Consider the following 27,467-nt stretch of genomic DNA (forward strand, 5'->3'; position numbering starts at 1 on the left):
AAGTTCACAACATGTTGATTTCACTCAACTCCACATTTCCTTAAAATCAAGAATTTTGGCTTTATTTATTATTTTCTACCAATGCTGGAAGCCAAGGGGTGTAACTAAGACAGGGAACAGTTGCTGGGCAACTAGGTAACAGCTTCTAGAGCAGGGTCCAGAGGGAGGGAGAGGTAGGAGCATTATCCTCTCAGTTGCAATATCTATTTAATCTTTCACTAACTACTTCTGAGCTCTTGAGGGCCATTAAGTTTTCTAGTTCTCTGTTTTGCTGTTTGGAGAGGTATCAGGTCACTTGGTACTGAAAATTACTACAATTTTCTCAGGAATTAACTATATCAAACAGGTATGGTGGTGCTGTTGTCTTCGACAAACCTGTTAAACCAGCATAGCTGTTAAGTGACACAGAACTTTTGGCCGACAGCCATGTGATAGACAATTCCCAAGACCGGCTCTGCTTTCCATGGAGCATAGGGCAAAGGCCAAAAAAGCAGGACAGAGGATTGGACAACTCATCTCAGTGAAGACCTTGGGTCTGAGTAAATATTAAATCTCACCGGTGTTTACACATGGCTTTGTGTGTGCCTCATTTTGGATGAGCCTGTATCAGGTGAACAATACCAGAGAAAGCTTCAAATAAGGTAAGACCATAATTTTATGTTTACACCAGTGGGGAGGGAGAGTTGTATGTGAATGTGGGTGTGAGTGGGTATTTATACAATTGAGGGAGGGGGGGAGGGAGGGAGGAAAGGAAGGAAGGAAGGAAGGAAGGAAAAGATTAGCTGTTAGTTGTTGGTAGGAATTAGCAATTACGCAAAGCCCAAATTATTTTCTTTTACACATTTTGTTATAGTTCTACCAAAAAGAAAATACTGTGTATTTTTGTGCATTAATAGGAAAAGCAAACTATTGATCTGCAATCTGGACTGCAGAGGCTATAAAGGTGGGAAGTAAACTGTAAGCGAGGGGGGAGGACAGAGCAGGTGGGAGTCCTGTTTCCCTAGGCCGCTTGCAGAAGACAGCATGGTTGAGGCAGTTTGGGGAGAGGAACCGGGAGGGGGCATGGGGCTTGTGGACCTTAAGATGCCAACTTTTCTCTCCAGATAATTACTGTCTATTTAATAAAATATGTGGTGAGGGAAGGAAGAGGCCCCGAACTTTGCTGAGGGGAGGAAGGCTGAGATACGTTCAATTTTTGAAGGGAACCAATGAGGAAAACTCCTAAATATGGGTGCATAAACAACCCCACCATTAATAATATAGAAGAACATGAGGAGCTACCTAATATTGGGTCAGAGTATTGATTTATCTACGCTAGTATTGGCCTTTCTGATTGGCAGCTGAGATGTCAGTGGAGATCTCTCCCAAACTGGTTTTTGGCAAGGTATAAGTGGATGGATTACTGAATGTACAGTAGATGCTTGTGTATCCCTATATAAGGAGATAATGACCAGTAGACTTTTTCCTGCCTTAATTCTGGTGGTGATATGGTCGAGAAACTCTGTCACTTCCACGTTTGGATCATGAGAATGTCTTTGCTGAGCCTAACATTTTAGATTTTGTTATGGAAAGCAAAAAAAAAGAAAAGAAACCTGGATAAAGGGAAAGCTTGAAGCCCAATTATACTTCTGGAATTAGCCAACCATGTAGCAGTAACTTATCCCAAGATCAGTTTTAATTGCCCAGAATAACTGCTTTTGAAGAACTGATACAGCCTCATCTCAAGAAGCTTTCCCAAACTTGATGCCCTCCACATGTTGAGATTACAGTTTGCAGCATCAGCTGTATTGATTGGGAATTCTGGAAGTTGTAGTCTTTGAAATTAGCACACTTAGAAGACATGGACTGGTTTTATACTCTTCAAATTTTTGTTCAGTTGCTATTTTCACAATGGGACTGCTATATAATATTAAACTTTCTGTGACAAGAAAAGGCACAAAGGAAGAGCATGTAATAAATATTTCAAGAGGACAATTTAATCTTTCTCTTTTTCACACACACACACACACACACACACACTATACCAAAAGGAAAACAAAGGGAGGCATAAGTTTGTTTAATTTATTTCGGGTCAAGTATAAGCATTGTCAGAAGTGCATCCCCTGATATATACAGGTAATCCTCGACTTACAATCACAATTGAGCCCAAAATTTCTCTTGCTAAGTGAGACATTTATTAAGTGAATTTTGCTCCAATTTTACAACCTTTCTTGCCACAGTTATGAAGTGAATCACTGCAGGTATTTAGTCACACGGTTGTTAAGTGAATCTGGCTTCCGCATTGATTTTGCTTGTCAGAAGGTTACAAAAGGTGATCATATAACCCTGGGACAGTGCAACCGTCATAAATATGAGTCAGTTGCCAAACATCTGAATTTTGATCATGGGGATGCTTCAAGGGTCATAAGTGTGAAAAGTGGTCCTAAGTCACTTTTTTCAGTGCCATTGTAACTTCAAATGGTCATTAAGTGAACTGTTGTAAGTCAAGTCTACCTGTATTTATGGTAAATTTATGAAATCACTTTGATTAGTAATATTTCCCTTCTGGGCATTGTCATAATGTAGTGAGCTTTTTTCTGTTCTCCTTGCAGGGCTAATATTGAATTCCATGCCTCGCTACTTAATTTTTTATCCTATCATCAATATGTATATAATCAAATGACCACGAAACTATGCAAAGGAACGGCTTATATGCTGACGTGTGATCTGATCCAATGTACATTTACACTAAAAGATGTCCATATGTTTACTGTGGCTTATTCTCAGATAAATTTACAATGAATTTCAGCCTTTCAATATTGAATTTCAGTAGGTCACTCCAGGGGGGAGGAGCAGTTAAGATATTGCTCTGGGTATTTATGGTCCTTGCTTTGATCCTTGAAGTAGCCTGCAGCCTTCAGATGTAGCGTCAGATGCTAGCATATATATAGTACTGAAATAAAATTCAGTGACATGCCAGTTAGCTGCTGTTTACTGAATTGAGAAAGACAGCATTTTGTCGTCCCCTACTCCTTTTATTCCTTGCAGACTCAATGTACCCCTAAGCATAAGAAAGTAATACTTCAACATTCTTGAAATCATGCTTGCTTCAATTTTTCCTTATCTATAAATGTGCCCCAGAAGTATTTAGGTGGGAATCTCACATATTTGGAGAACATAAATATAAATCGTGGATCCTAATTCTTGCTTTGCTGTTTGGTAAGGTAACCATGACTGAGGGAGAAGAACAGGAGGAAGATCCAGTGGAATCACCACCACAAAACAGACAGAAGAATAAAGCAATTATCTGCCAACGCTGCATCCCACTTTTGATACTCTTGGTGCTGTTGGGAGGAGCTGGAGCAATAACTTGGTATTTCTTAGGTAACAAATGCAACACATCATTCTTTGTATTCCTGATCCAATATTGGGGGTCAAGGAGAGAAAGTGCTCAGGGAAATCTTTGCAGGGAGAAGAGTCAGTATAGCTGCATGTGACCTGCCTAATGGCCACATCAAATGACTATTTAGTTCATCTATGGTCAAGGGGTACAAAAATAAAGTACAAAGATTATTTTGACATAATGTGTGTGTGTGTAGATCTTATTTTCCATTTAAGTCCAATATAGTTGATCTAGCATTTTCTAAGATTGCCAGGTAGCACACTTAAGGCAAGGAATTATTACACTACAAACACAACAAGATTTTTGCCTAGATTTCTAGTTACTTTGGGCCTATGATCTAATGGCAATGTTTGTAATCTTCCATGACCTAGAAATAATTAGCATCCATATCTCTTTGTGGCAGACTACAGACCATGGTATCTGAATTCTGCACATCTGCATTTCTACTCTGGCAGCTTGAGGATCATCAATCGGCAGTATTCCCAGGATCATGGGAGAATGGAATCCAGAGCTTTCTGGACAGAGAGATCAAAGATACAGAAGATGGTGGGATTTCATGAGTAAAATAGCATATTTGACTATGTGGTTTAATGGATATGAGCATAAACCTCGACAGCTTTTTTATTGGATCTGCCTCAATAGTTTCGTAGCAATATAACATGCAAAATTAAATATGTCCATATCTCTCTCCTATTATCATTTTCATCTACTCAGATATTGCTAATGTGTTTTGTACCTGGTTGTGGATAAAAATAATTGAAACATATATAATTTACATATATGGTAATCTTCATTAAAGCTTGATGACTTAGTTTCATACACTAAATGAGAGGTGACATGCATTGTTAAGAGAAACATACCGGTACCTCAGCTGATGATTTAACAATCTCCTTTACAGTTAAAAGAACTAATTCATGCCACTAACTTGGCCTCTTTCTACAACTCCAGTGCTGTCTATGCCTTTGGGTAAGTGAAGCATTATTAGTTTTTTGAGAGTTCATAGAACATGGATGGCCAGAAGTAGAACCTTATCTAACTGCTTTATAGATGCTCTGGTGTGCATCTATGCAACCTGGTTTTAGACTTTGTATGGACTTACTGCTCCATAACAATAGGATATTTGTGAATTTACACTTGTATATATAAGTTATTCTGGTCTGTGCTTCATGGGATGCAGGAAAGTATTATTTTCACCCAAAGAAATCTCTTCTATCTCATCTGAATTATAGTTTTGCATCTGGCCTTTTAATGATGATTTTTCTAGCAACTGCTTCCTGCCCTCCCTCTCACTGGGATTTGCTAGTCTGACACCTGCTTATATCTGCCTTAGATGTTGCAATATAAACATTAAACAATTTTGGATATATTTTTATTATGGAATTGGATAATTGGATTGAGTTATCTCCTGTGATGATTGGAAATATTCTAGCGTCCTAACTTAGTTATCATTGTTTCATGATATTTCTAGAAAACTAGAAAAGATGTGATAAATGTAAAAATTGTTTTTCTAATAGAGAAGGGTCTTTGACATGTTTCTTCTGGCTCGCCCTTCAAGTCCCAAAAGATCGGCATGTGGAGGTAGCAGTGGAAGAAGTAAAAGACACACTCTATAGTGAACTTCTTACCAGCTTCAACAGAACAGGGTTCATCTCTTATCAGAATGAATACAAAATTGATCCAGAATCTTTAATTTTATTGGGTAGGTACTAACTATATATCTTCCCTTAATATTTCCAAGAAAGCAGTTTCCAAATTTGAAATTCAGATCTCTTTATACTGGGGGGAGGGGAGTGCAATGACATCCTGTAGATTGGGATCATATATCAATATATCTACTGTATTGCCAATATAGAAGAAATAATCTTCAAGAGCAATTAATCTTCAAGAGCATTGAAAAAATATTTTTAAACCAAAATAATTGTAACTAGATTAAACATGCTAAAAGGTATACATAGGAGCCTGATCCAACTGAACATCCCATTGAAGTAAGTAGATAAATCTTCTACGTATTTTATATTTATCTGGTTGTCTGACTATTTCAACATTTTGGCCCTTTTGAGCTATTGGAATAAGTGAGAAAGCACTACAGGTTTCCTTTCTTTTATAACAAGGGTTATCTCTTTGAAAAGGCATCATTATTTCCAATTCTTTGAATTTCCTTATATGGATCCCTATATGGTATCATCAAATGAGTAGCATTGTTGCTTTCTACTAGTACTGTTTGAAGATGAAGAGAGCTGGATCTAGACCTAGGGTCTAGGCCTTTTCAATTTGTTTGTATTACTTCCAAAATAAGTAGAAAGTTTTCAAAAGAGAAAAGAATTTGAAAAACTTCCAGGGGTGGATTGTAGGTCAATAAATTGGTTAGAGTGCTACATTGATAATGGAAGTGTCTTTTCATCCAGGAAGAGATGATAAGATCTTTATCACTTGTGAGGTGCAAAGACACTTGCTTTTTACCTAAAGAGCAGCTGAAAACTTTTATATTTCAGGTATTAACGCCTCTGTGCAAACTAGAGTTGAACATCAATAGCCTCACAAGATCCTGCATCAGATTTATCACCAAAGTAATAGGTGATAAATCTTACTAAGGTAATAGTAAGACATTTTTTTCCAGAATGTCTTCTGAGGGAGAAATACTTCAACAATTTTGTAGGGAAAGAGCTCCCTTAATAATAATAGCAAATGGAAGTGTTATTTACCTCACATTCTTTAGTCTGAATTGCAGCATGAAAAGCCCAGGAGAAATGATTGCATATTAAAATTCAAGGTATTTGCACAAGTCTGTGGACATTTCATAACCGAGTAGAACCTCACACTCCATGAGTGGGCATTTCTGCAGCACTCTCATCTCCCTTGCTGCTTTGCATACAGAAAGAAATTGAATAATGAGAGTGAAAGAGAAGGAGATTGAAAATGGGGCACTTGATCTCCATGCTGGACTTCCCAGATGATCTGCAGTGTTCTAAAAGAGTGAGGAAAGCCTTCCCTTTTTTACTCAGAACTAGAGAGTTGGTCCTTATCTCCAGATCTGCTTTCAATGTTTGTCACATATTTATTTTGCAAGGAGGCTTGTGCAAGGCTGACGATTGCATTAAAGTAACTCTATTATTCCTCTAACTTTTTATACCAACACAGAAATCTAGCAGCATTATATCTGAAGGCTCAGAAAAAGTGAACAAATGGTTAATATTCTTTCTAAAATGTTATCGTTATGGTTATTTTGTCTCCCTTTTTATTCATGCTAAGCAACCAGGGACCTCCTTAATTGCCTCTTGCTTGGTTTCCCTTCTCAAAATAGCTGATATTAAAGACTAATGGAAAGTATTTTTGCTTTACTTACCTAAACCATTTTCTTTCTATATTTTTTTCACCCTTTTGCTTCAGTGTTACATCCTCTTAAGTTCTACAGATAGCTTTTGCTCCCTGTAGTGATTTATCAATGCATTTGATAAATGTGTTTATCAATACATTTTTTAGTGAGTGTCAAGATGCTTCTTCAATCTATCCTTCAATGCTTCTTTCTTCCTGCCCCCCCCCCCCCAAAAGGAATTTGGTAGCATTAATTACAACTTGTAATGCTTTAGCCACTTTTATCCTCTGACACTGCCTCCCTAGGTACTCTAAGGCTGGCTAGCATGCCTGGCAGAGATTTTGTATGTAAATTGGGAGAGGAGGGGGCAGAATTTAATTCAGAGGTGAATGCTTCCATATTTTAACAGGCAGTGCTTCCCATATATCGTTTCAGCATTACAGTATAAATCAAAGGATTGCTGGAAATTCATGAAAATGCATATCTTGAGTCAAAATCAGCACATTGGACAGAAAGGTTTCAGAAATCAAGTGGGATGTAATCAATTTGTTTATATATATGTGTGTGTGTGTGTGTGTATGTGTGTGTGTATGTATATACAGAAGCCTGATGATGGCAGATGAGATTCTGCCGAAACGTTGCTACAACTTTAAAAGCACAACTACAATGACGTGGGAAAATATCCGAACAGAGCTGAATACCATACATATGTATATGTATATGTATATGCATATGTATATGTATATGTATGAGATTCAGTGGTGGTAAGCTACCGGTTTGGACTGGTTCTACCGACCTGGTAGTAAAAAAGCCTCCAAGGATCAGCTGAGAGGATAAAGAAGAGAAAAGTTCAGGATCAGTCCTCCCACCCACCCCTATGCTTTTCTCTTCTTTATCCTCTCAGCTGACTGGCGCTGCAGGCCTCAGCTGGTGTGTGGAAAGCTGCGTGCATGCATGATCACCAAACCTGTAGTGGAACAGGTAGGATCCCACTGCTGATATGATCATAATGATGATGATGATGATGTTTGTATCATTAGCTCTGGCTGTGGCTATTCAAGCCTGCAGAAAAAACTCTACCTTGAGATGTACCAGTACTGTGATGGGTCAATATAACTGCTTGCTTTATTCCCATAAACTCAGCAGTAGATACTGGCAAACATCAAGGTGGATAAACCACTGACTGGAAGTTGCATGACTAGCATTCTGTTAATGGGTCTGTCCCTAACCTTGGGGGCAACAGACAGTTCAGGCAATGGTAGATATAGAGTCTGGCAGCACTGAACCTTTGATGGCCTTTGTCAATGGAAGACTCACCTTTGACCTGCCAGTAATTTTTCCCAAAGTTTTTCAGGAATCCCCAACAGGCTGTAGCCTTTTTGGATCATTATCAGTCACCGGATACCCTACAAGAGACAACTGCAATACAGATATATCCTTTGTATCAATATGCCACCTCTGCAATTTCAAAAAATGCCATAAGTAATATAATTATAATCATTTTCAAACTATATGGCTTGTTTTCAGGTGGTGCAGCTTTTTCATCCTCAGGTTGGGTTTCCATACCTCATGGATTCCACATGTTTTGTGCTGGAGGGCACCTTTGGAATATTTGCATGTGTTGTTGTGAAATTCAATTTAATCCCTTTAATTTGCATGGCCACCCACTCACTTCGACATTAAAAACAACTTTAAAAATCAATAATAAAAATACAACAAACCAATACAAATAAATGTGGTTATTATAAAGATTTCCTCATTCACAAAATGACTGTCATACTAAACCAGCTTGTTAAAAGCATTGATATACTCACATAGTTCCTGTCTGGTGTACCATGCCCACTTTACCAACAGGATGATTCCTACTATCCCTGCTTATCTTTGTCCTTTATTTGGACAAATTGACACCCTTCCATAATCCTGGGCTGCAGCTGCATATCATGTTTATTTTCTAACAAAGTTTATTGGGCACATTTCAGGTCAAAGTTGTTTGGGGAAATAGTGATGGAAATGGAAATTGGCATTTTGCTCTGCAGCATGTATCTTCTTTTATATTCATATTTTTTTAAAAGCAAAAGGTCAGGTGAGAATGGGAGCCTTTACGTGCCGAGGGAGATGTCTCTGAGCATATTTGTGTCCTACTGCTAAAATATATTGTGATGTGACTTTATTGTAGCCCAACTTGTGAACCTATCATTGTAGATCCTGGTTTTGAGCTTAGAATGATGTGTGAAATATCCAAATGTATCTTCAAGATAGTGTGACTAACTGAATTAGCAGAATATGTGAAGCCATCTCTCACACTTTCCTTAAACTAATCATAGCTACCAATTCAGCTGTCATAGTAAATCTCTCATAATTTAAAGTAGGAGATGATGCCTATGTAGCTCCTCTTCTTTTGGCATCTATTGGAGAGGGAGGGTGATGCTTACAATGTGAATTTGCAGAATGTTTAAACCATGGCTTAGAAGTAGGTCCGAATTGTAGTGTTATTGCAAGACAGAGAGGAGTAAAGTAGACCATGAATGTGACTGACATGAACCAGAGCAAGGAGCATTAGGTAGTTTAGTTGTGGCATCTCATGTGTTTGTCTTCCTTTTTTCTTTTTCTTTCTTTTTTTTTCTTTTCCACAGAATCCAGCCTCAAAGACATAATAGTGCTGAAATCCACCTTGGGTAGGCTCTTTATTTCCCCCTTCTTTTATTCATTTAATTTATTTGGTTATGTTTGTTGCATTGTAAATTACAAAGTAAAAACTGTTGCAGACAACCCCATCAATTAATATGGCATCAGGGACCAAAATGAAATATTTTTGTAAAGTTATGTACCACTTTAATGTTGTGCTTGTGTTTTTATACTGATGCATTTTTAGCACAGGCTGACTTTTTATCTAATGTTTGTTAGTGTCTCTTTAAGTCCACCTTACATAAAAAGATGGTTAATAAGAAATATGAATCATAACAGCATGCATGATGATAATTCTGCTCCCGAAACCTCTTTCACTAGTTGTTTCAGCAAGGAACCTACTTTCACAAATTAAATGAAAAACATCTAAACATCTTAAAGCAAATTTCTTTCTGTATGTACCATGTTAATTGAGTGTGTATGTATGTATGTATTAAATGTGTACGCCACCAACTCTTTCCAGACTCACAGAGGCTTATCTAGTAGTGTAAGAAAACACCCAAATAAAGGATGGAAAGTAGCACACAAACAATTCATTAACTAAAAACAAAATGGTATAATATATAATAAATAAATGATGTAAATTGAAAAAACTCAGTCTTCATTAACTTTTGGAACCACTGATCACCACTGGAACCAGTATCACTCCAGGGGAAAGCTGTTATAGATATTTTCTAGCTTTATCTCATCTGGCCTTGTGAAACTGGGTTATGATAAGCAGCTTCTCCTGGAAAAACCTCTTTGCATAGGACAAATCTAGTTGAAATAAGTAGTTCAAGGATGTAGGAATAACTGCTTTTGGTGGTGCATATTAATAGATAGGTCTCAATAAATGGATACTTATTCCTCAGTGCCAGCAATAGGCTTGTTTTCCAATAACTCTAGTATGCGAAGGGCTCCATTTCCTGACTATATTAGCAAACATGGTGACATTTCTTTCCTTCTTGGCTGCCATATATATTTAATTTTGCACTATATTGTAACTTCTTTTTAAGTGTTTGATGTTTGATTCCCAGAGTTACTTGTTTGAGATGGGCAGCTATAGAAATTGAATGAATGAATGATTGAACAAACAAATGAATAAACGAATGAATGAAGGAATGAAGTCTTCAACTTGCACCCATAACTGAGCTCAGAATTTAGGTTGTTGCTAAGTGAGACATTTTGTTAAGTGAGTTTTGCCCCATTTTACGATTTTTCTTGCCACAATTGTTAAGTGAATCACTGCATTTGGTAAGTTAGTCACATGGTTGTTATGTGAATCTGGCTTCCCATTGACTTTGCTTGCCAGAAGTTCACAAAAGGGGATCACATGACCCTGGGGCACTGCAATTGCCATAAATGTGAGTCAATTGTCAAGCATCTGAATGTAAATCATGTGACCATGGGGATCCTTCAACAGTTGTAAGTGTGAAAAATTATCATGTCACTTTTTTCAGTGTCGTAATTTCAAATAGTCACTGAAATGAACTGTTGTAAGTCAAGGACTACCAATAAATAAATAAATAAGAACATGTTTATGATTCTCAGTATATATTAGTGCAAGTAAGGCTTCTGTAAATATACTCCAGGGCTGAAAGCTATTGTTGTGTACATGAAGGCTGAAGGTGCCATGATAAAAGGATGTAAACCCTTTAAATGGTCCTAGTTTTAAACCTGAGATTAGGCAGGTGGATGGTGCAGACTCATTTTCAATGGAAGAATGATTGAAATCGGTCGCCTTGGTACAAAATAATCTATGCGGGGTAAATTATACATAGATTTTGGAAATAAATCAGAATAGATTGTTAGCAAGGCTTTACATAAAAATAAAGAGCGGTGCAAAAAATTGGATGTATCAGTTAAACAAGCACATCAAAAGCCCTGGTTTATGCAAAACTTATTTTCCCCCCTTAAAACTGTGGGTGGATTAACTGTATTTGGTTTCTTCCATGTCATCTCTTATCAACTGCATAGTGTATTCTTCAATTTTGTCTGTGTCATCTGTTTAGGCTGCTATAGGTACAGCTACATCAGAGAGGATGTAGTTCTAAAACTGAAGGGTCCAGACTATTTAGCCTCCAGTTGCCTTTGGCATCTCCATGGCCCCAAAGGTCACATGATCAAGCTTCACCTGGAATGGACTCTCTCAGAATGCAGGGACCGGTTGGCAATGTATGATGCTGCTGGGCCATTGGAGAAACAGCTCATCACTTCGTAGGTACCCTTCATTTTGTAGCAGCAAAAATGGGAAGCGGAGAAGAGCAATCATGAGTTCTATATCTCTCTCATAATCCACTTACGTGAAAATTTCAATTTAGGTTTAGGATATACAAGAAATTTCATTTTGCAAAATGATGATCCAGATAATCAACGGAAGTAGTACACATTGAACTCATGAAAAAGCTACTAATGATTACAAATCCTGTAGAATATACTAAGGTGGTTTTCCAATCTCCAGAGCAATTAGTTTTGGTTTTCATTAGTGGCAGGGAAAACCAATATCTGGTGCAATTTCGTGTGGCGATTGGTTTACAAAGCTAGTCCTACACTGATCCTTGAAGTTAAAATCAAAATTAGCATTCTGGTGGATTCTAACCACTCTTAGCCATGTCTTCTACACACTGAAATCTGATATTTTGAAAAAACAAAACAAAATGTATAGCAAGACGTGAAAGCACAGTTACCATTAATCTCTGCTTCTCAAAATACAAGTTTGGCCAAAAGGTTTTGTGTGCATCATTTTGCCAGAAAGATATGACCAGAATATGGAAGCTACCATATTTACATTTTCTTACATACCTTGTATGTTTCTAGCCCCTAGCGAGGTAAATATTTGACAGAAGACACTTGTGTGTTTTATCTATCTAGCCACCATCATTTATTGTTGCAAAAATATTTTATTTATCCAGGGACATTTATTTATTTCCTGGCCTTTTTTTGCTGTGTAACAACTTTTCTTTACCTCTCCTTGTTTCTTGTACGTCTTTCTTTATAAATACTTCCCCTCCTCCTTTTCAACTTGCGAACGTGATAACAATCTGTTTTCATTCTTTAGATTATATGGGTGTAGCCGGCAGGAACCTGTGGTTGAAGTTCTATCTTCTGGCCCAGTCATGTCTATCGTATGGAAGAAGGGGATGTACAGCTACTATGATCCTTTCATACTCTCTGCTCAGGCTGTGCCCTTTGAAGGTAAACAATGATATGGACAGAAAGAGATGGAAAATGTAGATTGCATTTGTGTTCTTCTAAAGATCTGTCTTTTTCTATATTTTCCAGTTACTGCTTCTGTTAACTTTAAGGTGGCACATATCTGCCACAGGGTAGGGCTAAGCAAAAGGATTCACAAACATTTGGAAGACAAGTTCAGATCAAATCTGGTATTAACAAAGAAGAACATCTGACATAAAGGTTATTGTAAAAAAGAGAAAAATTATGCTGTGATTAGACATAGTACACTCTAGGTAAGAGCAGAAGGATGTGTTTCAGTACAGCATAGACTGGGCTATAGGCCTATTCAGTATATAAATGCAGTATATTTGTGCAATTACACTGAGGAACTTTGACATGACTGAACTGGGAATATCAAAAGCTTGGAGAACTCTGGTTCTTCCCTCAGCTAAGCTGCAATTGTACTTTGCTCCCTGGTTGACTTCTTTACGCAGTTGTACTTTGATACCTCAGTTGTCTTCCTCTAATGGGAAGTTTTGTTGTTATCATAACAACAAAAGGGACAGGAACTGGTTTGATTTTTTTTTTCAAAGCTTTTCCCCACCCCCGGCTCCTGCTACAATAAGTAAATATAAATGTAGAAAGCTACCTAGTGTTTTGCTTTTGTTTTGCATCTTCTCATTGGTTAGCTGGAAGGAGCAGTCGGTGGCTGGCAGCATAGTAGGACAGAGTATAGCTGTGGTAGGAAACAGCTGAAGACAGTTGGAAAAAATAAAGCCAGTGCTGTGTGGGAGTTCTTGTACCCTGAGATCATAAGCATAGCTCATAAAGCCTGCAATAATTCAAATTTAACCCGTTTTTAGGCAGCGGAACTGAGAGATGGAATCTTTTGCTTGATTGGGGGAAGGGTTCACGTAGCTGCCTGCTGGAGTAGGCTGGCTACTCAACCTTTTTGTGTATTGGGTTTACATGCCAACCGAGAATTACGGAAAGAGGGTTGTGTAGTAGAGGGGCCTCCACCCTTGGCAACTTAAGACCTGTCGACTCTGGGAGTTGAAGTCCACAAGTCTTAAACTTGCCAGGGTTGGAGACCCCTGGTCTAGTACTTCTTTATGTCACCTAGTATGAAAAGGCAGGAAATAAATAATGCTGAGCTGGATAAATTATGGTCTGATTCAATGTAAGGCTATTTCATTTTTTTAGTCAGAGTCATCTTTCAGTATTGGCATCAGGGTGCATAATAACTTGAAGGAGTTTGCTTAAAATGAATGTGTGAATCCAGTTTCAGAAAAGAAAATAGTGGATGGTTGGCTTATGAGTACCGTAGGTGAAAATGGTAGGTACAAGTAGTCCTCGAGTTACGACTACAATTGAGCCCAAAATTTATGGTGCCGAGTGAAACATTTATTGAGTTTGCCCCAATTTATGACTTTTCTTGCACCAGTTGTTAAGTGAATCATTGCATATGTTAGTAACATGGTTGTTAAGTGAATCTGGGTTCTTCCTTGACTTGTCAGAAGGTTGCAAAAGCAGATCACATGACCCCAGAACACTGCAAGTATCGTAAATATGAGTCAGTTGCCAAGCATCTGACTTTTAATTACACGACCATTGAGGATGCTGAAACGGTCGTAACTGAGCGGTGAAAAATGGTCATATATCACTTTTTTCAGTACCATTGTAACTTTGAACTGTCATTAAAGGAACTGTTGTACTTGTAAGTTGAGGGCTATCTGTACATGTGCACCAATCATAGACAAAGCTACACCAAAGGAATGGTCAATCAAACCCCAATTATGGGGAAATGTCTTTATAACTAGCAGGCTTTAGATAGGTATGCATCTCGGATGTACATTGATTGACTGTAGTTCTCCCTTCTCTAAACCGTTTACACAGTCAGCACATTGCCTCCAACAATTTGGGTCCTCATTTTACCCACTTAGGAAGGATGCGAAGGTTGAGTCAACCTTGAGATTTGAATTACCAAATTGCAGTCAGTCATCGGAAGTAGCCTGCAGTAGTATACTCTAAGCACTGTGCCACCATGGCTCATATCTATCATACCCTAGTACAGTGGTTCTCAACCTGTAGATCGCAACCCCTTTGGAGGTCGAACAACCCTTTCACATGGGTTGCCTAAGACCATCAGAAAACACATATTTTCTATGGTCTTAGGAACCGAGCCATAATTTTATGGTTGGGAGTCACCCCAACATGAGGAACTGTATTAAAGGGTCACGGCATTAGGAAGGTTAAGAACCACTGCCCTGGTATGTTAGTATTTGTATTAAATATCCTCATCCTTTTGTCAAAATATCCTTAAATATCCTTTTGTCAAAATAATAAACATGAACAACATTTTCTGTGAGACCCAGTAAGTGTGACAATACTTCTGTCTTTCCAGCCTGCCAGATGAACCTAACACTGCAGGAAAGCTGGGGACATCAAGGGAACATCAAGACTCCTTACTACCCAAGTTACTATGCACCAAATACACAATGCACTTGGCACATGATGGTATGATTTTGGCTGTTCTTAAGCAAAACTGAGCTGTGTGTACTTTTATACTTAAATAAGAGAAGCCAAATGCAGTAGACAATATACTAATAAATTCTTTTTTTTTAAGTTTTATTTGGGTTTTCACAAAAACAAAATACAAATAAAACATCTTTTTTGAAAATAGCATGGTGCCAGATTATCACTTCTTCATACAGACACCAAACTCAATTTCATGCTCATTTTTATATTCTATTCCATATCTTATTACCATTTTATATTTTCTACATAGTTTTTCCCCTGTTTTAATTTTCTCAACTTTATTTTAATTATCTCATCTCAATCAAATCATTATATTTATACTTTTGTCTGTCCTGTTTCAATTTCATATTATCTGTTCTTATTAAACAAATTTTTCCCTGTAGTTACCAATTGGAGTATGACACCTTTATATCTTTTAATTTTATCCATTCAAACTCTTATTTAAGCTTCAATGTATACCTTTAAGATTATAGCATTCAATATAATACATAACTTCCAATCGAATTCTACTTGGTACATTCTTAAAATACACACTATATACTTAAAAAGATTATATATATATATGCAAATAAACCACACATTCCATTCCAATTCAATTCTATCATTAATATTCATTAAAATCTTAACATCTTTAACATTTCTTTTCAATTAAATATTGTACTTCCTTGGGAACACTTATAAACTTTCCATAGTTAATTCTTTTTTTTCCATATTTCTCACTTATATTTTTATAAATCATTACTAATAATTAAAAATGTTCCAATTTAATTCTCTCAATCATTTTAATTCATTTATTACCAAACATTCAACTACCTTACAGTAAATATTTTATCCATCATTTTAATCATATTTTCTAAAATTATTTCTGTTTATAATATAACAATGCTATCTTATGTACCTTTGCAGAATCTCTTTTGCAATTAAATTTTCACCCATTACCTCTAAACAAACTTATGGTTACAATCCTTATATCTTTTCTCTGTTTCTCCATTTCTTGTTTCTGTCTTTTACAACTACTTTTCCTTGCCTTCTTCCCCCTCTTCTTCTCCCTCCCCTTTTTACCCCCTCTTCTCTCTACTTCTCTACTTCTAACTCTCTCTAATCCCCTCTTCTGTTGCTTTCTAATATTATACTTATCTTTCAAATTCTTCTTCTTCTTTTTGGTTGTTTTTTCTAGTCTTAAACCTTTCACTTTCTTTCCCCCCTTTTCTCCCACTTAAAATTACTTGATCATTAAAGATGGCTCTTCTTTCTCCCAATCTTCTTGTTCTGCAAGCATTTCTTGTTGTTTCTCATAGTTCCAGATCTCCATTTCTAAGAATTGAAATACGAAGCCAAAAGAACCTCTCCCTTCTTGTGCATCTTCTTTCCATTTTTTAAGTTCCATTTTCAGTTCTTCTAAGAGTGATACCATTTTAAAGACTTTTAAACAACCACCTGGTTAATTTTAGTCATCCAGATGCAAAAAACAAAAATCACCAAGAAATCCAAATAATCCAAGGCTGTTTCATTCTGCTTCTTTTTTCCACTTTCTCTTCTTGGAGTTCTATTATTTTGTTACCAAGTTTCAATTAAGATGTATCTTTGAGGAATCTTATTGAAATTTCACTATAAGTTCCTTTTAGTTATAGTTCCATTCCTTAGTTCCGGGCAGTCTCCTCCATTTTTCCAGATCCTGCCCTTTTATTCTTTTTTTTTACTCCTTTCCTGCTTTTAAAAACTTTTAAATATCCAGAAATCTTTATTATCCCTTTGACTTTTATGTTCAATTTAGATGCCTATTAATGTCAAAGTGGATTTTTTTTCAATTTCTTGCTTAAGTCTCTTAGCTGTCAGTATAAGGAAGGGAAGAAAAAAAAAACCTAATCCTTTCCCTTCTCTCTCTCCTTTGCTGCTTCAAAATCTTCTTTGGGAACAATGTTATTAAATTTAAATTCCAGGGTACCTTATTTGTTGCTTTTGCTGTTTGACCCAGTCAACCAAAACTTTCTCTTCTTATGTTCCTCCTGCACATTCTTTTCCGGTCGAGTTCTTCTTTGTGGTGGCCATTTCTGACCACCGCTACAACCACCTTCTGGAAAGGGAGTAATGGCCAGCTAGGGAGGAGAGATGCAGCTCTCCTCAACCCTGCATGAAGTCTCCCACATCTTCACCACCTCTACGGGGTGGCTTAGCCCCGAAACCAGGCAGCTCGGGGTGCTCCAGCGGCGAGCACAGATCAAAGCCTCACAGAGACAAGGTTTCGGTCTGTCGCTGAAGAAGCTCAAACCGGAAGACAATATACTAATAAATTCTTATTGACTTTATATTCTGCTGTTCCCCAAAAGTTGCACTGAGCACTGCCCATATAGACATTTAACACCATTCAATCGAAAGAATGGAGATTTGAATTTCTCTATATTGAAAAGTCTTAAAGTGGCAGTATAGTCATATTTTATAAGCCCTTACTGATCTCACCAAGGATGTATTTTAATACAGTTTGTTTTGTATTTTAGGAAAACTGTTTTCCTCTTCCTCTCTTTCTTAGCCCTTATGCTTTGTAACACTCATTTTTTTGTATTTAAGAATCAGGGACAAAGCTCTGTTTCTGTATGTATGTAAATAAAACTCTCAGTAGTTTTCAATGTCATAAAAGATCCAACTAGGCCAGGGGTGTCAAACTCGATTTCATTGATGGCCACATCAAGGTTGTGTTTGACCTTGGGAGGCCAGATTGGGCGTGGCCAGCTTAACATCTCGGACGTGAAAATGGAACTTGGGAAGGCCGCCCACGGCCCTTGTGAGCTGTTTTTGGCTGCGATGGTCTCCTGAAATCATCTGCCAGCGAAAACAGTGCTCATGAGGGCTGCACTGGCAGAGGCACTGTAGGCCAGCCCTTCACTATTTCCAGGGTAGCTCCATGGGTCAGGTCTAAGCAGCCTGTGGGCCAGATGTGGCCCACGGGCCTTGAGTTTGATCACCCTGAACTAGTTATAGTGGTTAAAAAACTGAAGAGACCATGAGTTCTAGTCCTGCCTTAGCAATAGCACTTAGACTTGTATACTGCTTCATAGTGCCTTACAGCCCTCTTAAGCCCTCTCTTAGGCCTAAAACCAGCTGGGTGAGTCTCTCTCATCCCTGGGAAGGAGGCATTTCTTAAAAACCTTGCCATCAAAACAGCAGGGACTATCCAGACTGATTCAAAGGAACATACTCACACAAATGCCTCTGCCATCCATTGCATTTCCTTCTTTGTAGGTCCCATCTCTGGAATATGGAGTTGTTCTTTGGTTTGATGCTTATACTCTCAGGAGGCAGAAGTACGACCTTCCATGTACTCAAGGCCAGTGGACCATCCAGAACAGAAAGTAAGGATCTACAAACATCTTGGTATGTTCATCTTACAGGAGTGACATACAAGAAACTATATCTATGATAGTAAAACAAATAGGAAAGCTTTTAAAAAAAACAACCTCTTGACTTTCCTATCTGATATCCTTCAAACATGCTGAATATCAACTACCCAACCTAGCCAGTATGCTGCTTTTTAGGATTTATAAAGAGAACCAAGTTTGAGAAATTTTCTCTATTTAAAAGTCCCTTTTGTTCTATTTTAGAAGTGGAAGAGAAGCCTTAAGCAATTAAAGATGAACAATGCAGTCCTAGATATGCTTAATCAGAGTAAGCTTCAATAGATTCAGCAGGACTTAAATTTACAAAATGCATCTGAGTTCATGAAACTTTTCCACAAAGAAATTGGATGGTTTCATAACTTTTATAAAATCAGTCTCTTGCTAGCTGTAAGTTAAATTCTGTAATGAAATTGCTCTCTTCACGAATACTCTAGCTCATTGTTAAATGACTTGGAATTATATTTCAGGCTGAGTTTCCCTTCATCTCTGCTATCCATCACTCAAGGATGTGACTCTTGAGAAATGATTTCTTTATCTGCTTCTGCAGCATCATATCTTCAGTGTATTGAGTTCTTGGGACTGTGCATTTAACAACTGCATGATGGACTGATATTCAGAATATACAATTTTCCATTTTTGCTATACTCTCGATGCTAAGGAAAATTGCACTTGCTAGATTTCTGGTAATAATTCGTTTTTAAAAAGAAAAAGTATTTTGCCTTAAAGGTATTGAAAAACAAGATCCAATTCTCCTCCCCCTCCCCCAACAGTTTTTTCTTGCTATATAGCTACATTACTTAAATTGGCTCAATTTTAAAAAGAAATCAAAGTTTGAATTTGGTCTCAGGTTTGTAATTCATTTCCTCCACTTTTTCAACATTATACTTTCATTAGGTGAGCCTTCTTCCTGCTGCCATGGTTTATTCCCTCTTCCTCATTTTTTAAAACAAGGCCTGGATGGCCCCAGAATTTATTTTAATTTTGGGGGGGTAGGAGTGTTTAGTAACTTGAGTTCTAGTATTCTGGTTGTGTCCACAACTAGTGCCAATTTCCGGGTGCATATACTGTATAGCTGATCCTGGAAGACAGTAACTTATTCTAAATTTATCCACTGGGGGAATTGTAGGTAATTTTACGATGGCAGATGTCTCACAGTTGCTGTGTTCATTACCAGCAAGCCTGGGTGTTGGAAGGGATCCAGAAGATGATGATTTTGACCTTCTCTTGCTCCCTAAATTTCATGGCATCTTTCTTCCGATACTCCTGGTGTTTTCAAAGGCAAGATAGTTGATTGTGATTTATGGCCCTAGTCTCTTTTAAAAACCTAGATTCTGTGGTCTGCGGATTTTGCAAGCCTATGCTGAAAGAATCCCTGTGATGTCTAGAGCTGGTGTCACCATCAACTTTACTTCTCAGATCTCCCTAACAGGGCCTGGAGTATGGGCTGCTTACAGTCTATATAATCAGTCAGACCGTAAGTATATAGTAATCTCTGAAACATGCAGTTCAGCTAACTGGAAACTTGTGGAAAAACCAACGCATGCCTTGTTATGAATGTTGCCATGAATCAAGGGCTAAACTTGTTTCAGACTAATGGGGAACTGGATGCTTTACAGCAGAACATCAATATTATTTAATTGCAGGGGACATTTTCCTAAATGGCCTAGAATGGTGTCTTTTGCGTGATCAGCACTACACTTGCAGGTTTTCAATATTCTGCTATGGATCTGGACTCCTGCCTCAAATTTGCTGCCAGATCTAACAAAAGAGGTGGGGGAGGGGAGTTTCTGCTATTTTCTAGTACCATCCACACAAACTAATATCCTAATAAATTAATATAAGCATAGTATTTTTACCATACAAGTTGGTACTTTGAATTGAAAAAAATTCAGGTAATATTCTGCTCTCTTCTATGATGGGCAGGCCTCACTTTAGATCCCACTAAAATGTCAGAACTAAATGCAACACCAAAGACCAAGTTCCATAGATTTAACTCATAGATAGTGGTGGACTGTTTTCCAGGTTCTAATGTGACTGTCAGTTTTTGTATAGTATTAAGGCTGGTGCCAGGTTAGAAGCCAGAAGACAATGAGTTTTAGTTTCACCTTAGCACAGAACCAGCTAGATATTGTTGGCCAACTCTTTTAACTTCAGCTCTAGGAACTGTTTCTGAAATTCTTGCCAAGAAAATAGCAGGCACTAGTCTAGGTAATCACCGGGAAATGCACAAGACTGTGTTGAAGGCACACACACACACATACACACATACACAAACACATGCACGCACGCACGCAGTCAAATGCACACACCATCACTCACTCTTCTAAAAGTGAGTTTCCTAGTTTCTAATTTTACAGCTGATACTACATGAATTAAAAGACTTTTATGGATTTAATACCATATTGATAATAATCATTTATTGTTGACAGGGGACTCTTTCATTCTCATGTTTCAAAATTATATTATAGATTCAATTTCACATCGAATTAGAAGTAGATTGGAAGCACAGCACAATATTTCAATATTTAAACTAAATTTTGAAAATGTATCCTATTAATATAATAATCCAACTAATATTCCACTTTATTTTCCATTTTTTTAAAAAAGCATGCCCCAGAGAATTCCTTTGCCTTGTGAATGGTTTATGTGTGCCAGCTTGTGATGGAATTGAAGACTGTCCCAATGGATTAGATGAGAGAAACTGTGGTGAGCAATGTTTTATCATTTCCCTCGTCTTCACATTGTACTTGATTTAATAAATAATCATCCTTTTTGATCAAGACGATCCCTGCTTTTCTCAAAGAGTTTATTCCTCACAGAAGAGTTTATTCCTATCTATGAGTCAGCTTGTCCAAAACATATTGAACATTACACTTTCAGAATCACCTGAAGTTCCTATGATTCAGCCAATGGTGAGAAACAATTGGTTGCTATGGGAAAGGAGATCTATACATGAAGAAATAGAAGCTACATTCATGAACTGCTCTGTCATATAGCTATGAACCCCGCTGGCAGAACCTAGACATGGAAGAGTAGACATATATTTTCACACCCAAACATACAATCTCAAAAAAAAAACAACCCACCACATTATCTTATAATGTGGATTGATTAACATCATTGCTGGTTGATTTAAGTCTGTAACTCAAGGAATCACATTCTAGCTTGCTTTTTTTCCTGGTTTTTTTTAGCATATCCAAAGAGACTATGCTCTATGAAACATTTATTGCTTATGTGATTTCTCTCTCTCTATCTCTCTCTGTGTGTGTGTGTGCGTGTGTGTGTGTGTGTGCATCTGTGTGTATAGAGGTGAAAAAGATCTTGGGATAGTAGTTAATTGAATGTGAACTGACATGTAGTTGCTACAAAACAGCAAATCTAACTGTAAAGTATATTTTCGTATAAAGTACAATTGCCTGAATTTCAAAATCAGTATTATACTGGATGGCCAGTGAAAATTCACTTATTCTATAAAAACAACATAAAGGCAAAGGCCTTTCAAATGACCACCGACACAAAAAGACATATGAAAATACATTGGGTATTGTGTGCCAATTGTATCATTTCACTTTTTCACCCCTGTTCTTCTTCTTCCTCCTGATTTTTCTTCTTTCTTTTCCTTATGCTTTGCAATTTGCCAGTCTGCCCTGCAAAATTTCAATGTCAGGAAGACAGCATGTGCATCGAGTTCTCCAAGGTCTGTGATAAACATCTGGATTGCATCAATGGGAGTGACGAGGAGCAATGCAACGAAGGTATAGAATCCAGAACCATCTATTAAATAAACTTTCTAGAACCTGCTATCTATCCTCAGAAATCCCATTAACTGAGATAGAGCCATGGAGGCACAATGGCTAGAATACAGATGGCTAGATACACAATGGCTAGAATATTGTGGGATAACTCTGCAGACTACCAGCAGTTTGAACAGCTCAAGATTGGCTCAGCTTTCTATCTTTCCAAGAGCGATAAAATAAGGACCCAGATTGTTGGGGGTAATATGCTGACTCTGCAAACTGCTTAGATAGGGCTATAAAGCACTGTGAAGCAGTATATAAGACCAAGTACTATTGCTGTAGTATGAGACGTGAAGTTTTACATATTTGGAGGGGAAAGGTAAATGTATTGCATTTCCTATATCCATATACTGTATATAGGATATATAGGATAGGATATACAGTATTCACACACACGCACACATATATATGGATATTAGTTAATTTAATGAGAGCTGACATGCAATGCTGCTGCAAAAAAGCAAGTGTAAATTTAGATTACATCAATAGAAAGTATAATTTTCAAATCAAGGGAAGGAATCATTCCACTCTATTCTGAACTGATCAGCTGCCCTGTTGTTTCCTATTTTGTACCACATTCTTGAAATGCCTGAAAGGAAACCACTTGAGTGAAGGTCAATACCTGCTCTTTTTTATTCCAGAACACAGGAAGTGAAATGAATGATTTAAGACATAGGAAGTCAAACTGCAGTTAAATGTTAAGGGGGAGAAATTTCCTAACAGTTAAAGCAGCTCAGTAGAGGAACCAATTGGAAGTTCAAGCAGAGGCTCTACCATCTTGATCTGGATTCCCGAAAGTTGGACTTGATGACCTAAGTGACTCCTTCCATATGATTCCATCTGCATTTTAAAACAAATCTATCTTGCCTTACTTGTAGCTTTGTTTTCAGAGGACAAATTGCTCCTTAATATAAATGCAATGGGCACTGATGTTGTGATTGTCACTTTCTTTTCACCATTATCATACCTTTGAGGCTGAGCTTCATGACTGTAATCAAGTGCAGCTGGTAGGTAATTTGTGGAACCACCAATACTGCCAAGTTATAACTCTCAGCCAACATGGTTAATTCCTAACATTTCTGGACATGGTAATTCATGTGCATATGGAAGGTCACAAATTCTCCACCCTGTGAGAAAATTGCAGTAATGTACTAAGTGCAACAAATGGTAAGAATAAAACCATATTCTCTTTCCACCACATAATATACCTTTGCAGGAATCCCTTGTGGACTTTACACTTATCAATGTGCTGATGGGAACTGTGTGAAGAAGCCCAACCCTCAGTGTGACTCAGTCCCTGATTGCAAGGATCAATCAGATGAAAGGCAATGTGGTAAGCAACTAAGCAACTCAGAGGAAGAGATCCATCCTAGTCAGGGGAATATCTAAAAGCATCTCAGTTTCTTCTGATTAGAATGATCTTAATAACAGAGCCATTCTGCTATTCATTCTGTCAAGGGTGGCTGGCACTAGGCTTCAGTCCTATGCACTAGTCTTTTCCAACTGTTGGGACTGCAGTTCTCAGAACTTCCAGCAAGCATGATCATACATAACTTACCTGGAGGATATTAGTATCCTTTCTGATTTGGGTTGATAGGATCCGTAATTCTGGGTGGTCTGAAATGCTACAGCAGTTTGGAGAGACTCAATATCAAACGGCTATCATGCAGAGTATCAACACCCTCCTTCTGAGAGGAATAATATATGAGTGGGAAAGTTTATGTGAATGGATATTATCATGTATATATTGAATCATTCTTGTCAAAAGAACAATAATACCCATAGTATATTTTTCCTTTTCATTGAAATCAAAACTTGCATTTTACCCCTTTCTATTCCAATAATTATTTCCCCACATAGATTAATCCATTTTTCCACTTGCATTTACACAGCTCCAAAGGTTGAGTGTGACTGTTTTGGCAAGAAATATAAAATGGTGAATGAAGATGATATGCACAGTTTCCTGTGGCAGAAATATTTTAAAATCCATATGTATTATTTTGTTAGATTTATACCCTGCTTTTCCTCTAAGACAGGGTTGTCAAACTCACATCATCACGGCATTGTCACATGATGTGTCACAACTTTTTCCATTTTGTTAAACCGGGCATGGGCATGGCCAGTGCGTGACGCATCCGGCCCATGGTCCGTGAGTTTGACAGCCCTGCTCTAAGAAAAGTGACAGATACAGTATTCTTTTCTCCATTCCCCCAATTTAAAACAACACTGTTTTTTTCTATGGCTGATAGTGAATTGATATGTCTGTCCTTAGTCCAATTTCTTTTATTATTACTGCGTACTGTGGTCAACATCAACATTTGTGGGCAAAAAGCGGCTGAGAGTAGATTTTTCAGCTGGTAATTTGGGTAGAAAACTTTGACATTTGAAACTCATTCCAAAGTTAAGTCTTAGGGGCAACTTTTTATTTAAAAAAACCATGCTCATTATAAACACATTTACAATGCACAACTTGGACTATGTTCTCACAGAATCTGCTCCGATTTCACAAGAAATAAAGAGATGCAATTAATCTAAAAATTTCATATAATTTGAATGGTTATGAAAATACTTGGTTTCAAGATTCAGTTAGAAGGAAATACTGTCAAGACTCTGAACCGGCTTTTTGAATTGGACCGATGATTCTGATCAAATTGGGTGTTTTTTTTTCAAAATTCAGAAAATGTTTTGGATTAATTTGATGCTCAAATTGGATTGCCAATCCAAGAATTCAAACTGAAACCAACCAGCTGTTCCTAATGGAGTCAATCATCAAACTGCACACTCACAATTTGTTCACCAGCATTATATGCCAAGTGATTAATGTACAAGAGCCAATTCAATGTAATTAGGGATTTGGACTGAGTCCAGAGAAACTCAAGTTTGGATCTGCCAATCATCGGCAACCTGTATATGCTCACAAGAATTGTTGTGAAGATAAAATGATGGGAGATGCCACTGCCCTAGTATACCAACTTAAACTTCCTCCCAGAGCCCAAAGCTTGAGGCATAAATGAGTGGTAATCATAAAGGAAAACCTTGGTTTTTCTGTAGATATTATTTTTCAAAACAGGAAAACAAAATCCATCATAAAGAATCTTGCAAGTACACTTTTTCCTCTCCCCCACTCTGTTCTACCATTAGCCTTCATTCTTCTCGTTCTTTCTATTTCCTAATGTTTCTCTTTTTTCCCAGACTGTGGAGTGCAGGAAACAGCAACACAGAGAATTGTTGGGGGTGCTCATTCTGTGGAAGGGGAGTGGCCTTGGCAAGCGAGTTTGCAAGTGCGGGGGCACCACCTTTGCGGGGGAACATTGATTGCAGATCGCTGGGTGATCACTGCAGCTCACTGTTTCCAGGAAGATAGGTAAATAAAAGGATGGGTGGCTTAAAACTCATCTTTTGACATTTGCTTTTTGTCACACTATCAGATGCACTGCATTTCCTTAATCAGATAAATTAATAGTGCTGAACAAACAATTAAATATATACATTTAGCCAGGGGTGGGATTCAACATTTTTAACAACTGGTTCTGTGGGCGTGGCTTAGGTGGTGGGCATGGCTTGATGGTTATGTGACTGGGTGGGCATGGCCAACTCAATATCACTCACATCGAGGCACGCATCTCCCCGCCTGGCCTCTCATGGCTGTGGGGATACTGCAACAGTCGTAAGTGTGAAAAATGGTCATAAGTCACTTTTTTCAGTGCCATTGTAACTTTGGTCACTCCACACAAGCAAAGTACCAGCAAAGGAGGGGAAAAATGCTCCAGAGAAGTTCCAGAGACAGGAAGTCTAGTCCTGCCAAGAATGTAATAAGAGTTAATGGAGAGGCAGTTTCTGTAAGCAACACCAGAATGTTTCCTTCCTGCCTTCCTTACAGGATTAGGCCAGTAATTTCTTCTAACAACTGGTTCTCCAAACTGCTTAGAATGTAACAACCAGTTCTAGTGAATAGGTGTGAACCTGTAGAATCCCACCCCTGCATTTAGCCTATAGCAAATCCACAATCTTGTAGTAATGTTTTTGCTAGCTTTTTGTTTCTCCTTGTTTATTGTTCTAGGGTTGCTTCTGGAAGAATACTGCATAACATCCTGCCTGTTATTCTGCCCTACCCCATTGCTTTCCTCTCACCGTTTCTTTTTCAAGATAGGTTCTCTTGATAAGAGATGTTGTTGGTCTTTTGAGATACTATAGGACTCTTGCATAAAACCAACATGTATACTCCTTTATTTATAGCCACTATCTAAGCTAATTTTAACTGCTCCTAGTTTCTCTCTTCCTCTTTTCCCTTTCCTCCCTGCAAGCAACTATGTGCTTACAATGTTCTTTCTTTAGGGTAAGCCTCCCTACAGAAGATGCAATGACCTGTGACTAACAAAATCTTACCCATTAATAAAGCCAGTTCTGTAAATTTTGGGTCTGGGGCAGAGTTTGACAAGGCATTAAGACAGTTTCCTTTCTTTCCTAAACAAAGTCTTTTGAGCTGTACTTGGGAGCTGGACACATATAGTATCAAGAGAAAAACCAAAGTTGCTTATGCTATTTCCCACTCTTTTCTTCTGCAGTCAGGTTTCCCCCACAGTCTGGACCGTATACCTGGGCAAGCACTTTCTGAATGTCAGTAGCCACAATGAGGTTTCCTTCAAAGTGAACCGTATCTTGCAGCATCCCTACTATGAAGAAGACAGCCATGACTATGACGTGGCTCTGTTGCAGCTTGACCATCCAGTCATCTATTCTGCGTTCATCCAGCCCATCTGCTTGCCTGCCAGCTCTCATCTCTTTGAGCCTGGCCTCTTGTGTTGGGTCACAGGCTGGGGTGCAGTCAAGGAAGGAGGTACAGTGCTTGGTTTGTCTGTCCTTAAGGGCCCCCATTTTTTTTTTAATTTAAAAGGATGAATCAGATATAATCATAGGGTCAAAAAGGCATCCTAAGCTTTTGCCAAAAGGAGTGTGCAAAACTTATTAAAAGTTGGCCAGTGAAAGCATATTCAGCCTCATAGGAATACATGTGTGCTAAACTCATGCCAAGCATTGCAAGAGCTTTGCAACAAGATGCTACCAAGCTCCCTCTAGTGGATCCTTGCATAAATCATGCAAATATTGCAGCATATTTAGGAATGCCAGGGAGTTGACTTCAAGATTTGTTCCTTTCCTCTTTCCCCTCCATAAGTACATTAGGTTTGTTCAAGAGGTTCTTCCAAACA

General features: G+C 37.9%; 1 protein-coding gene across 1 annotated transcript in view; it reads left to right on the forward strand.

The window, feature by feature from the left end:
• The first annotated feature begins 588 nt into the window (after positions 1-588).
• Positions 589-27,467, forward strand: part of TMPRSS6 (transmembrane serine protease 6) — a 30,733-nt gene continuing 3,854 nt past the window's right edge. The window contains exons 1-16 of the mRNA XM_026695805.2: positions 589-641; positions 3,204-3,363; positions 3,786-3,928; positions 4,281-4,348; positions 4,897-5,081; positions 9,329-9,370; positions 11,372-11,576; positions 12,418-12,554; positions 14,938-15,050; positions 18,309-18,418; positions 19,792-19,937; positions 21,071-21,169; positions 22,105-22,218; positions 23,477-23,593; positions 25,453-25,624; positions 26,826-27,097. Of these exons, the coding sequence (XP_026551590.1) occupies positions 3,210-3,363; positions 3,786-3,928; positions 4,281-4,348; positions 4,897-5,081; positions 9,329-9,370; positions 11,372-11,576; positions 12,418-12,554; positions 14,938-15,050; positions 18,309-18,418; positions 19,792-19,937; positions 21,071-21,169; positions 22,105-22,218; positions 23,477-23,593; positions 25,453-25,624; positions 26,826-27,097 (2,077 nt within the window). The 5' untranslated portion in view covers positions 589-641; positions 3,204-3,209. The remainder of the gene's footprint in view (positions 642-3,203; positions 3,364-3,785; positions 3,929-4,280; positions 4,349-4,896; positions 5,082-9,328; positions 9,371-11,371; positions 11,577-12,417; positions 12,555-14,937; positions 15,051-18,308; positions 18,419-19,791; positions 19,938-21,070; positions 21,170-22,104; positions 22,219-23,476; positions 23,594-25,452; positions 25,625-26,825; positions 27,098-27,467) is intronic.

Source organism: Pseudonaja textilis, chromosome 5 (assembly GCF_049901715.1).
Source record: "Pseudonaja textilis isolate UNSWEBS1 chromosome 5, rPseTex1.2, whole genome shotgun sequence".
Classification (NCBI taxonomy): Eukaryota; Metazoa; Chordata; class Lepidosauria; order Squamata; family Elapidae; genus Pseudonaja; species Pseudonaja textilis.